Source organism: Budorcas taxicolor, chromosome 3 (genome assembly GCF_023091745.1).
Source record: "Budorcas taxicolor isolate Tak-1 chromosome 3, Takin1.1, whole genome shotgun sequence".
In the NCBI taxonomy this organism is placed as follows: domain Eukaryota; kingdom Metazoa; phylum Chordata; class Mammalia; order Artiodactyla; family Bovidae; genus Budorcas; species Budorcas taxicolor.
The window spans coordinates 104,145,578-104,159,928 of record NC_068912.1 but is presented as its reverse complement, the minus strand read 5'-3'; the positions used below and the strand labels follow the sequence as shown (position 1 = coordinate 104,159,928).

The 14,351-nt window shown below is 38.2% G+C and overlaps 1 protein-coding gene across 2 annotated transcripts in view; it reads right to left on the bottom strand.

Moving 5' to 3' along the window:
- The window catches only part of FOXJ3 (forkhead box J3), a 149,231-nt gene continuing 134,880 nt past the window's right edge, over positions 1–14,351 (bottom strand). For both annotated transcript variants that reach the window (XM_052637053.1, XM_052637054.1), the window contains 2 exons: positions 3,298–3,405; positions 1–3,000 (listed from right to left, as the gene is read on the bottom strand). In XM_052637053.1, the coding sequence (XP_052493013.1) occupies positions 2,885–3,000; positions 3,298–3,405 (224 nt within the window). In that variant the 3' untranslated portion in view covers positions 1–2,884. The remainder of the gene's footprint in view (positions 3,001–3,297; positions 3,406–14,351) is intronic.

The window sequence follows — 14,351 nt, the reverse complement described above, 5'->3', positions numbered from 1 at the left end:
AGAGTTAACATAATATATTTATTTTAAGTGCCATTCATGCATATCACTTCTGGCAGCAACAATCCTAATGACACTTGAATATTTCTTTACAGCACTAAACAGTTACAAAGAGTGGGTGCCGTTCATCATAGAGGCAAAATATGAAATCGTGCAATAGCAAAACTGTAGAAACATTAAAACACTGACTGGCCAACAGCAGTACAGAGAGCAGATTGTTTGCACAAAAAGCCAATGCATTTCATCACATATATACAATATAGATATGTACACATCACCCTCTGAATGAACAATATCAAAATACTCTATTCCATTTGAAATAATCCCCAGATTGATTCCCTCCCACTTCAAAGGACATCTGAGAGACATGTATTTACAAGAACACACATGAATACATTTACATTTCAAAAACTGCCACAAATGCCAGTCGGATTATTCTCCTGGACAGAGAGCCCCCATTTGATTATATGCATTTGATTCTTTTCCCCAAGTCTTCAGTCAATTTAAGCCCAAGACAGAACTTGCTTTGCATTAACAACTACCCACTGAGACAGCCACTAGAGGGATGCGGAGCACCTCGCCAGGTAGCTGTGTCTGGCCGGACCTGCCAGGAAGCCTGTCCTGGGCTTCCCAGTCGTGGGCATTAACCAGAGTGGGAGGGGTCTGGGTGGAGGCTCTGCCTCCAGGGCCATTCACGGTAAGTTTAAATTCTCACAAAAATATTGATCACTGCAAATCAGTAAATGATTGCTGAATGGGAAATTAGCTTCACACAATTTGTAAAATCTTCATCTGTGGTTTCTATTTGAATCACTCAGTATAAGCTACTGCATTCCAATACTCAAATTATTTAAAGTGCACATTGATACCCACACAATTTAAAGTTTCAAAACAGCTATTTTGGTATCTAGAGAACAATGACTTGAGCAGACTAAGAATCACCCTCCTCCCTTTTTTTCCAAGCTTTTTCTCTGCAGGCTGCTATCTCATCTTGCCTCTGATCCATCTAAGAGGGGCCTATTGGCTGCCTTTCCAGAATCCCCCGATTTTTACTGATCCAAGGGGCCGGAACTGAATTTCCTTTTTCATGCCAAGCAGGGTCCAAACAACAGGAACATAGAGCCCTTCCTTTCTCCCCAACCTCACCAGCCCTTACCATGGCTGGCTTCCCAGTAATTCATTCAAGGCAACACTCCATTAAAAAAATACCCACAGACGTTCACAAACACTCTCACATACACACAGAGAAATAAAGATGTTTTGCTTAGTCCAAGTAGAGATAACTCAAATCAGAGAATCAGTAAGGGTAATTAAAGTGACTTAAGCATGGCTGACAGAGACTAGTAATACTAAAGAGCAACCAGTGAGCAGTAAGTACTCCTTGATTTCATCGAACATTTTATTTCCCCATTAGAACTGAAAGAAAAAAAAAAAATCTGTTTTTGGTCTAAAGAACCAATTCAAAATATATTCATTGAAAAAAGAAATCTCATTTCTCTCAGTTTCATTATAAAACTAAGACAATCAATCCATGCAAAATAACTGTGATATAAAACAAACAAAAAAAACAAACTAATAAAAAATCCTAAGATACAGGCTGCATTCAAAGAAAGGAACCAAACAGCATGCATACAGACACACAGGACAACAGAAACAGCAGGCCATGCGACAATAACTGCACTGGAGAGTGAGGCAAATAAAACCCACATGTGGCTCTACGCTCCTTTTAGTGCTCCCTAAATGGAAAGAGAATGGGGGGAAAGTTGCTTTATAAGCACTGCCCTCCTGTTCTGTTGCCCAAATGAGCTCAGATTCAAATTCCAGAAAATCTTACTGAGCTAATGTCTCAATCAGCAGGAACACAAAGACAGAGAATATACTCACAAGGCAGGAATAATGACAAAGAGAAAGACACACTCTCTCTCTGATTGTCTTGTCTGTAAACTTTTACCAAGAAAACTAATTCTGTGCTTGCAGACACTGCATTTCTTCTTAATGAACCCAACAGGAGTTGGGCATTCACAGAAGATAGCAATAAATATTAAAATAACACTTTTGAATAATAAATACATAAGTGAATGTGGAGACATTGATTTGTTTAAAAAGCCGAGAATGCCCAGATTCTAATCAATCAAACATATTTAGAACTGGCAGACAGTGTAGACTTAGATAGAAAAACAGATGCTGACAAGGTACAACATGAACTCTAGAATCCCCCAGGCATCAAAAAACATCCGGTCAGTCCTTCCTGCTACTCGGGAACAACGTGCCCCTTTAGATTGTTTGGAGAGTATCAAACTCTGGGTTCTCTATGACTTACTAAGGAGAACTCAATATTCACATTTCCAAAAACGATTCTAAATAAGGGGAACTGGGCTTTGAAAAAAATCTATTTCCTTTCAGTTGCCTACATGAGTTAAAATCATTCTGCATAAAATAGCCTAACAAGGAATAAAAACTCACAGTAACTTTCTTCTCAAGACATAATAATCCAATTAGAAAAAAACTGAAGCCTTTTAGTAATTTTTGTACACATATTTATACATATGCATCTATAAACTGCTTGCAGCAAAACAGGCTCTGTCTGAAAAATCAGTCTGGCACTTGTGGTCAACATCAAACTGACACAATATGCAAAAGCCGTTCAAATCACACAACAGTTAGGAGCTACATAGGGCAGCTGGCAGGGAGACAAACATGTAGTACTCGTCTGGGTCAGATAAAAGCAGTAACTCATCCAGCTAAAATCTTGATTGTCTTCAAAAAAAATTTTGATAACATTGGTAAAATGATTAGCAACTTTGTTTTCTCAACTGGATTCTCTTAAACCTTTCCCTTCCACTGCACAGAAAGATGACACTGGGTCTGGTGCCTTGAGAAACAAGCTCTACACAATTGAATCCCAATCAAAGTCATCCTGGATGTCATCTGGAGGCAGAGAGCGCCGCATCTGGAAGGCTTGGGAAGGCATCATGTGCTGCTGGCTCATGGCTCCGTGATGGCCTGGAAGGAACCAACATCAGCAGTGACTCACGAGAGAAGAAAGGAAGAAGAAACAGACACCTACTGAACATTTCTTCATGCCAGGAACTCAACGCACATGCTCTCACTAATCCACCCAGAAGGATCTACAAGGTTCCCTTATGATCCTCATTTTATACGTATTCTGCACCCCACCCACCCCCGAAACAGGGAGTTCACTCCCTCCTGAGGCAGCTTCATTCACTGCTGGAAAAGCTAAAAAAGCCTCTCCGTATTAAACTCTGAGCACCAACCCCAACACCTCACACCTCAAATTACCTGCAATCGTTGTTCCTGGAGTGCTGAGTGCCTGTGGGATGTGAGGATAACCAGGGGGCGGCATCACTGAAGGAGGGAGATTTTGCCTGGAGTCTATGTACAGATTTCCTAATCAGATTGAAAAGAACAAAGAAGGAAAACCTATTACCATAAGTAAAACAAATCAAGCATAAAAATCTTAATAGAATTGTCACCTAAAACTAAATTAAGCTGGTAAAGTGAAGATGAAAACGGAAGGGAAAGGCTCTCCTTCTGGATGCTGAAACTCCTCCAGAGGCAATGCTGGATTTTCAGACAGGGTGCCGGGATGGGTGGATACACTGGTACCAACTCTGGCACTGCCTCCAATTCTCTGGAAGCTTGCAGGCCAATTACGCCTATTGTTGTTACATACCTTATCATAGTTCAAAAGCATTTTCAGATCCATTAGTTCATCTGAGTTTCCCGCTAGGCCCCCAGTGAAGGCAAGACAGGGATTATCCCATTTTATGGATGAGGCAACTGACGCTCAGAAGGTTGAGCTGACTTGTCCAAAGACACATCAGTCTGACAGAGGCCAGGCTACAATTCAGCTCTAACTCATAGGTTCTTTCCAGGAACAGTTGCCTCTACTGCCCTGATTTTCTCATCCTAAAGGCACAACTAAGTGTGCCCAAGCTGATTCACAAAGTAACTGAAGGTGCACTGCCGGGGGCCAGAGTGAGGAACTCCGCCCATGGCAAAGGTCATGAGGAAGGAGGCTTGGCACACGCAAAGGCGTGATCAAGCCTCAGGAAACCCCCTGTTCCCGAGCATCTACCCCCAAACCAGAGTCTGTTTTATGCTCTCACCTACACCTCTGACTTTACAGGGGGCTCTCCCCCATAACCGTTTCTCTCAGAGGAGTAAACATGCAGCTCCAAGGCAATAAAAATTCTTGGGCGTGACAGGAGTGTTTCAGCTCTAACCTCCTCTGAAGGTTATCTAGCCCGCCTGTATAGGTTCGTCTGGCCACAGCCTCCCAACCTGAGAGGCACGAGATGTTTTAGACTTACTAAACGCAAATTCTTTTGGGGAGTTACAAATTATTAGTATAGTGGGTTGGTTGGGAATTATATTGGTGAAGGGTTTTTCATTTGTTGTGTCAATAATTGCTGCTAATTCCCTGCTCTGGGTGGGACAAGGATGTCTCAGGTCTAACCTCTCTGCTGACAGACTAGCTTGTGTGACAGGATTATCCATACTCCTGCCACTACCACATGACTGTTTACTACCTCTCAACCATAAACAGCACAGAGAGCTTTGGAGTATTTTGAAAGTCTTAATTAGCATAGGGCTTTTTCTTCTTGTTGAGTCAATGATTGCCACCAGGCCTCCATATCCTTAGGCACCTGGGAATATATTAATCAATGCATTTGGAATATAGAAAAGGAAATATAGTAGTTTTTAAGGTTAGCAATACTAGACTTTTTGAGTTAATGAATTTTCTCTTTTGTAATAGATCACTGTACTTTGTTATAAATCACTGTGTCCTTGTTATGTAAAAATGTAACTTTATCACTATCTTAAGACTAAACAGATCTTAAGGGGAGCATTGGTGAAAGGATTTTCATTTGTTGGGCTGATGTTTGCTGCTAAATCTCCATATTCCCTGCCCTTATAATGAATATAACTAACATATAGGAGAAATAAGTATTAACCTTTAAGCATATAGGAGAAATAAGTATTAACCTTTAAGATTAATCATGTTAACCTTGGGTTAAATAAATTCCTTTCTTGATTGTAACTCACTACACCCTCACCCTATAGGAATGTAACTTTATTTGGAGGGTGGTGCCTGGTTTAAGAAAAAACACCCTTGGAAGAAATAAGTTTTTTGGTTATCAGAAAAAGGATCATAAAATGTCAGCAGGTCTCACTCACGGCCAGAAGATGATGTAATATCCCTAAGACCTTTTTTTTATACATTTATGTGAAGCACCTGATTTTGATAAAGGTCAGGACTGCTGACCCCCGCGTGACTCTGTACTCATCCCTATGTGTAACAAAAGGTATATAAGCAAACCCAAAAATAAAGAAATTGGATCAGTTTCCGGAAAGACTGATTCCCCCATGTCGCTTCTTTCTTGCTCCTGTTTCTCTGGCTGATTCCCATCTGGATTCAGCCTCCTTTTCTCCACTACACTATCTCCTACTACACTATCCGTTTCTAATCTCTCTCTATATCTGTAACTAAATATGTATTTTTCCAAAGACGCCGACGCCGTCCCCACCTTCGAATTCCCTGGATCCACCGGGGCTGGACCCCGGCAGCGCACAATGATAGGAAAGATTTATAGAAAGTAAAAGAGCCACCGCAAAAGTGGTTAACAATGTATTATTTAGAAGTGTGAAGATGGGAAATATAGATCTTATTTAAACAGCATTTCAGAAGGTTCTTAAATTAATATGCTTTCATTGACAGCAGTCATCAAGTTTAACAGCTCCAAAATGTCAATTACACTGCATCCTAATGCAAAACAGAAAGGGAGGAGAGGAAACATCACAGGCACCCACAATAATTCCTGGGGAAGAACCACGGTAACATCGGTTTTACATTATGAAACATCTGGAGTATTGGAAAGGCTTTTCCCCTAAGGTACGCTAGTGCTTCACACAGACTACACCTGTACTCTAGGAATACCGTAATCAAACTAGCAAACAGTGATCATTTTTCCCAGAGAAAACAGAAAGAGAAAAGTCTTCCTTTTGTATTCAAGGTAGGGCACACTATCTTTGGCCACTCCGAGTTTCCACCTGCCACTGGAAAGTCAGACTGTTCCAGCTTGAGACAGTCTCAGAGATAATCTAACCCAGCCCTACTTCTGTTCATGTAGGTGAGAAAGTGAGATGAGAGAAGATGGGAAAGAACCAGGGAGAGAACCCAAGACTTCTGACTTCCAGCTACTGCCTCCCAAGATGACATGCTTTTTTATAAAGTTCAAAGTCCAAACTGAGGTCTTTGACCAATCTGCCATACCAAAGACTTCAGAAGAAGAGAAAAGTTATATGAAGTTATAGCGCTAGTATATTTTTGCAGGAGAAAAAGTTGTGCCAAGTGCTGACCAGCCTTCACATTTGTGGCTCATGTTATTTCTTAAGGTTGAATCAGGCTACAGGTCTTCACTCCTCTGGGTAAAGGAGGAGACAGGTGAGAATTAGAGAAGAATCATGAAAATAAACAAGTTGATGGGCATAAACTGACACCCACATTAAACAAATGGCTTTAACTTTTTGAAACTGTCACATTCATAACGCTTTTGTTTGCACGTAGATTCTCAGTACTTCTCATCTCCCCCGCCCCCGCCATGTTCTCATTACAGACTGAACAATGAGAGTGTACTTGGACTTTCTAAGCAGGAAATTAACTCACAAAGCAGCTTCTAAAGATTTCTGAGATCCTGTAATATTTACAATGTAGTCATGAGAATTTTAAACTCTACACTGTGCTGCACACCTAAAGCTAATATTGCAAATCAACTATATTTCAATAACAAATCTAATCACAAAACATATTTCTTGAAAGCAGACTTTTGTTGAATGACCATTCATTCATTCATTTAAGAAGTATTTGTGCTAATAAGCATAAACGAAAAATAAAACTCCCAGCCTTTTTGGAACTTGTTTTCAGATTACTGGGAAGGATGAAGATGGGAGGAAGGGAGGGAAATAAATTAAATAGTACATTATATACACTATGGAGAAAAATAAGGCAAGGAGGGGGAAAAGGGGTGCTGAATAGTAGGCGTTATTTAAGTAAGATGATCAGGGAAGTCATCACTTGAGTAGGTGCTTTTTTAGGGAAAAACCTGAGTCATGTGTCTATCTGGGGAAGTCACTCAAGACAGAGGAAAGAGCAAGTGGTAGGTGGTATGTGTCTGGAGTGTTCAAGTAACAGCAGGGAGGCCAGCAGTGCAGGAGCAGGGCTATGACAGGAGGGGTAGGGAAAAGGAGACAAGGTCAGAGAGTAATGGGGAACAATGGGAAACAGATGGAGAAACAGTGTCAGACTTTATTTTCTTGGGCTCCAAAATCACTGCAGATGGTGACTGCAGCCATGAAGTTAAAAGACGCTTACTCCTTGGAAGAAAAGCTATGACCAACCTAGACAGCATATTAAAAAGCAGAGACGTCACTTTGCCAACAAAGGTCCGTCTAGCCAAAGCTATGGTTTTTCCAGTAGTTATGTATGGATGTGAGAGTTGGACCATAAAGAAAGCTGAGTGCTGAAGAATTGATGCTTTTGAACTGTGGTGTTGGAAAAGACTCTTGAGAGTTCCTTGGACTGCAAGGAGATCAAACCGGCCAGTCCTAAAGGAAATCAGCCCTGAATATTCATTGGAAGAACTGATGCTGAAGTTTCAATACTCTGGCCACTGATGCAAAGAGCCCACTCAAAGACCCTGAGACTGGAAAAGATTGAGGGCAGGAGGAGAAAGGTGTGACAGAGGATGAGATGGTGGGATGGCATCATTGACTCAATGAACATATGAGTCTGAGCAAACTCTGGGAGATAGTGAAGGACAGAAGTCTGGTGTGCCACAGTCCATGGGGCTGCAAAGGTCAGACACGACTGAGCAACTGAGCAACAACAAAAACCAGAACACAACAGATCCAGAACAAATGATCCTTTTGATCAAGGATCAAAAAGCAATGACCACAGAAGTCTAGGAAAAAAGGGTTTTAAGAAAATAATCCGGGATCTCAGTCTAGAGAGAATCCACAAGAGATGCCTGGCCACTCTGACAGGACAGCAGTGGATGGGACTCAAGAAGACCTGAGCAGGCAGAGGAAAACAATCAGCAGGCTTGAAGAGAGGACAGGACAATGAAAATTACCGAGACAGATTAACAGAAAGAAAAAAGACTGAAGAAAAGCAAACAGAGCCTAAGGGACCTAACTGGGACTAGCAAGCAGCCCAATTATACATTCTGGGAGTTCCAGAAGAAGAGAGAGAAAAGGGGGTGAAAAGGGGGTAGAAAGACTATCTGAACACATTATAGGTGAAAACCTTCCAAATTTGATGGAAGACAGGAATATAAACATCCAGGAAGCTCAATGAACTCCAAGTAAGATGAAGTCAGAGGAACCCACACCAAGACACACTGTGAGCACATTTTCAAAAGCCAAAGATAAAGAGAGAATTTTGAAAGCAGCAAGAAAGAAGTGACTTGTCACATACACGGTATCCTCAATTAAGACAATAAGCATATTCCTCATCAGAAATTTCAGAGGCCAGAAGGTCAATCTATTCAAAGCGCTAAAAGAGACAAAACAACAACAACTGTCAACAAAGAATCGTACAGCTGGTAAAAGAGTCCTTTCAAGAGTGAGGCAGAAATTAAGACATTCCCAGATGAGTAAAACCTAAGGTAGTTTGTTACTGCTAGACCTGTCCTGGAAGATAATGGTCAAGAGAGTCTTGCAGGAAGAAATCAAAGGACGCTAGATAGTGACTTAAAGCCATAAGAAAAAATAAAGATCTCAATAAAGGTAAATACATGGGTAATTATGGAGATAGTATTATCATAACAATGACTTTTAACTCCACTTTTTGTTCTATATATGATTTAAGATGCTAATATGTTTTCTAAAAGCTATTAGTATTAAAGTTCATATTACTGTAACTTTGGCTTGCAGCTTCACATGTTTTATACCTAATTTAAGAGACTAACACATTAAAAATAATTATCAGTATATGTTTTGGGCACACAATGTAGAATCATGTAATACTGAGACATTGACAACCAACAGAGGCAGAGGTGAAGATGAAAAGGAACAGAGTTTTCACATGTTATAGAAGTTATACCTCTAATTTTGATATAAATTCAAATTAGTGTGTTGTAATTTTAGAATGTTAAACTCAATTGCCATGGTAACCACAAAGAAACAGCTACAGAATATACACAAAAAGAAATGAGAAAGGAATTCAAACATTTCACTACAAAAAATCAACTAAACACAAAAGACAACAGTAATGCCGGAAATAAGGGACAAAAAAAGCCACAAGGAATATCAAAGAAATAGTAAAACATAAAAGTCACTCCTTACCAATAATTCTTTTAAATATAAACGGATCAAACCTCTCAATCAAAAGATGGAGATTGGCAGAATGGATAAGAACACATGATCCAACCATATGCTGACTATAAGAGACTCACTTGAGATCCAAAGACACAAACAGATTGAAAGTGAAAGGATGAAAAGATATTCCATGCAAATAGCAACCAAAGAAGAGCAGAGATTGCTGTACTAATCACGGACAAAAGACTTTAGACCAAAAAAGGTTATAAGAGATATCTTGTAAAGTCTTACTCCCTGTAAAGGATATTATATATCAACAAAAGGTGCAAAATAGCAAGAAGACAGAACAATTATAAACATTTATAACTGTTTATGTACATTTATGCACCTAATAACAGACTGCAAAAATCATGAAGCAAAAACAGAATTGAAAGGAGAAATAAACAGCTCTACAATTATAGTTGGAGACTTAAATACCCATTATTTCAATAATGGATAGAACAACCAGACAGAAGATAAGCAAACAGAGGATTTAACACAATAAACCAACTAGATCTAACAGACCTTTATAGAACATTCTACCCAACAATAACAGCATAAACAATCTTCTCAAGTGCATCAGATATTTTCCAGAATAAACCATGTTAGGCTATAAGTCAAGTGCCAACAGATTTCTAAAAAATATTTATTTATTTGGCTGAACTAGGTCTTAGCTATTGCATGGAAGATCTTCAATCCTAGTTGTGGCATATGGGTTCCCTGACCAAGGACTGAACTTGGGCCCTCTGTATACGGTACATTAGCCACTAGACCACCAGGGAAGTCCCTCAATAGATTTTAAATGATAGATACCATACAAAGTGTCTTCTCTGACCACAGCGGGACAAATTAATCAAAAACAAAAGTAAAACTGGAAAATTATCAGATTTGTGGAAATTAAATAATACACTTAACCAATGGATTAAAGAAATCACAAGGAAAATCAGAATATACTTAAGAGATAATACAAACAAAAACAGAACATACCAAAACCTATAGGAAACTGCAAAAGCAGTTTTAAGACAGAAATTTATAGCTATAAAGACTTACATTAAGAAACAGACCTACAAAAAGAAGACGCCAAACCCAGAGCCAGCAGACAAGAAGTACTAGTACAGGTTAGAGCAGAGATAAAAGAAATAAAGAACAGTAAAACATTACAGAAAAATCTGTAATACCAGAAGTTAGTTCTCCAGAAAAAAAAAAAAAGCTGACAATGCTTTAACTAAATGGACTAAGAAAGATAGATCCAAATTACTAACATGAGAACTGAAAATAGTAACATTACTACTGATTCTACAGAAATAAAAAGAATGAGAACTCTTTGAATAACTGTATACCAACAAACTGGACACCCTAGGTGAAACAGACAAATTACTAGAAACACAAAATCAACAAAAAGTGAATAATGAAAAAAGAAGAAACCTGAACAGACTTATAACGAGTAAGAAGATTCAATACATTAAAAACAAAAACAAAAAAACAAACCCTGTACAAATAAAATCCCAGGATCTGATGGTTTCATGGGTGAATTCTGCCACATATTTGAAGAAGAACTGTAACTGATAAGTATAATATAACCACATTAACAGAATGAAGGGGGGAAAGCCCTCACAATCATCTCAACTGATGCAGAAAAAGTGTTTGACAAAAGTCAACACCTTTTATGATAAAAGTATGAAGGTGTTAGTTGCTCAGTTGTGTCTGACTCTTTGAAACTCCCTGGGATGTAGTCCGCCAGGCTCCTCTTCGCATGGAATTCTCCAGGCAAGGATACTAGAGTGGGTAGTCATTCCCTTCTCCATGGGATCTTCCCAATCCAGGGATCAAACCCACATCTCCTGCATTGCAGGGAGATTCTTTACTGTCTGAGCCACCAGGGAAGTCCTTTAATGATAAAAACACTCAACAAATTAGGAATAGAAAGAAATCACTTCAACATTATAAAAGCCATGTATGAAAATCCCACAACAAACATCATATTCAATAGTAGAAGACTGAAAGGTTTTCTGCTACTATTAAGACCAAAGCAAAGATGTTCACTTTCACCACTTCTGTTCAGCATAGTCCTGGACATCCTAGCCAGAGTAACTAGGCAAGAAAGAGAGGCAAAGGGCATCCAAACGGGAAAAGTAAATTTACCTCTGTTCACAGATATAATTTCACATGTAAAATCCCTAAAGATTACACACAAAAAAACTGTTATAAGAAATGAATTCAGCAAAGTAGCAGGATACAAAGTCAACATGAAAAATTTAATCACATTCCTATATATGAACAATCTGAAAAGGAAATGACAAAAAATCCCATTTTCAGTGACATCAAAAAGAATAAAACACTTAGGAATAAATTAACTTACTTACAGAGATTAAAAACTTGTACAATGAAAACTACAACACACTGATGAAAAAAAAGTAAAGATGACATAGACACACACATCATGTTCATGGACTTCAAGACTCAATATGTCAAAGCAATCCACAGATTCAATGTAATCCATATAAGAAATCTCAATGACCTCTGTAGAAATAGAAAATCCCATCCTAAAATTCATATGGAATCTCAAGAGACCCTGAACAGTCAAAACTATCCAGAAAAAGAATAAAGCTGGTGGACTCACACTTTTTTTTGTTGTTTTTTAGCTTTTTATTTTGTATTGTGGTATAGCTGATTAACAATGTTGTAATAGCTTCAGATGAACAGTGAAGGGACTCAGCCATACACATACATGTATCCATTCTCCCCTGAATTCTCCTCCCATCCAGGCTGCCACATTACATTATGCAGAGTTCCATTACATTTTTTACTTCAAAACTTACTACAAAGATACCATAGTTGGACAATGTACTGGCATAAAGACCAATGGAACAGAATAAAAAATCCAGCAACACATATATATATATAGTTGAATGATTTCTGACAAGGGATAAGACCATTCAATGGGGCAAAAGACAAGTCTTTTCAACAAATGGTAACAGGCAAACTGGATACACACACACAGAAGAATGAAATTGGACTGTTATATAACACCATATACAAAAATTCACTCAAAATGGTTAGACTTATATGTAAGACCTAAAATTTTAAAACTCTTTTAATAGAGCTTCATGACATTGAATTTGACAATGATTTCTTGGATATTATACTGAAGGTATCAGAACAAAAGAAAAAAAACCCACTAACAATAAAAAAGAAAACAGAAGAATGGCAGAAAATATATGTAAATCTTACAATTCATAAGGAGTCAATACCCACAAATACAGAGAATGCCTCAAACTCAGCAACAAAAAAGCAAACCTGATAAAAAATGGGCAAAGAACATTTCCCAAAGAAGATTAAAAAAATGGCCAATAAGATGAAAAGATGCTCAACGTCATTAATCATACAAATCAAAACCATAATGAGACTCTACCACACATCCACTGAAATAACTACTATTAAAAAAAAGAGAAAATAACAAATGTTGGCAAGGATGTAGACAAATTAGAGCCCTTATTGACTGTTGGTGGGAATGTAAAATGGTACAGTTGCTATGAAAAACAGTATGATGGTTTCTCAGAAAATAAAACATAAGAATTAGCACAGGACCCAGCAATTCCACTTCTGAGTATATACCCAAAATAACTGAAAGCAGGGCCTAGAAAATATTTGTACTTTCATGTTCACACATTATTTACAATAGCTAAAACATGGAAGCAACCCTAGCGTTCATTAACAGATGAACAGATAAATGTGATGTGTATAGACACATAAAACCACCATATGACCTAGCAATCACACTCACAGGCACATACCCCAAGGAAGCCAAAACTGAAAAAGACACATGCACCCCAGTGTTCACTGCAGCACTATTTACAATAGCTAGCACATGCAAGCCACCTAGACGTCCACTGACAGATCAATGGATAAAGAAGTTATGGTACATACACAGAATGTAACATTACTCAGCTATAAAAAGGAACACATCTGAGTCAGTTCTAATGAGGTAGATGAACCTGGAACTATTATACAGAGTGAAGTAAGTCAGAAAGAGAAAGATAAGTATCATATACTAATACACATATATGGAATCTAGAAAAACGGTACCGAAGAATTTATTTACAGGGCAACAATGGAGAAACAGTCATAGAGAACAGACTTTTGTACATGGGGAGAGGGAAGGAGAGTGTGAGATGTATGGAGAGAGTAACATGGAAACTTACATTATCATATGTAAAATAGATAGCCAATGGGAATTTGCTTATGTCTTAGGAAACTCAAACAGGGGCTCTGTATCAACCTAGAGGAGTGGGATGGGGAGGGAGATGGGAGGGAGGTTCAAGAGGGAGGGGATATATGTATGCCTATGGCTGATTCACGTTGAGGTTTGACAGAAAACAACAAAATTCTGTACAGCAATTCCCTTCCATTAAAAAATAAACTGGAAAAAAAAAAAAGACAGAAATGAAGAGTCACAAAAAGGACTAGGGTTCTAGAGAATATGGAAAGATCAAGTATGTGAAATAAGCTAGGATAACAACTGAATGAAGCAACTCAGGATAGAAAGAGAGGGCTTTTCAGCATCAAGTTTTAAAACAAGCCAACGAACAGGAAAGAAGTCAACTTGGAGATAAAAGACATCAAGAAATTAAAACGAAGAGAGAAAGAACCTGGATATTAAACACAGAATATAAATTTGAGAAAATTGTAGGCACTGCAATCTCACAGAATAAATGAGATGGCTATAAGGGGAAAGAATAAAAGAAGAAAGTAAGATGAAAAATGCAGAGCACAAATTTTGAGTTCAGAGTAAAACTTAAATGAGACTTCCATTATGTATACACTCTAAATAAATTAACTTTAACATTCTTAGAAGATATATGTGTTTTCATTGCAAGTCTATACAAATTTAAATTGATAACACCTTAAAACTATGTTCTTATTACAATTAAAATGTACATATCTTTAAGACATTTTCTTGATTGGTAACTTGA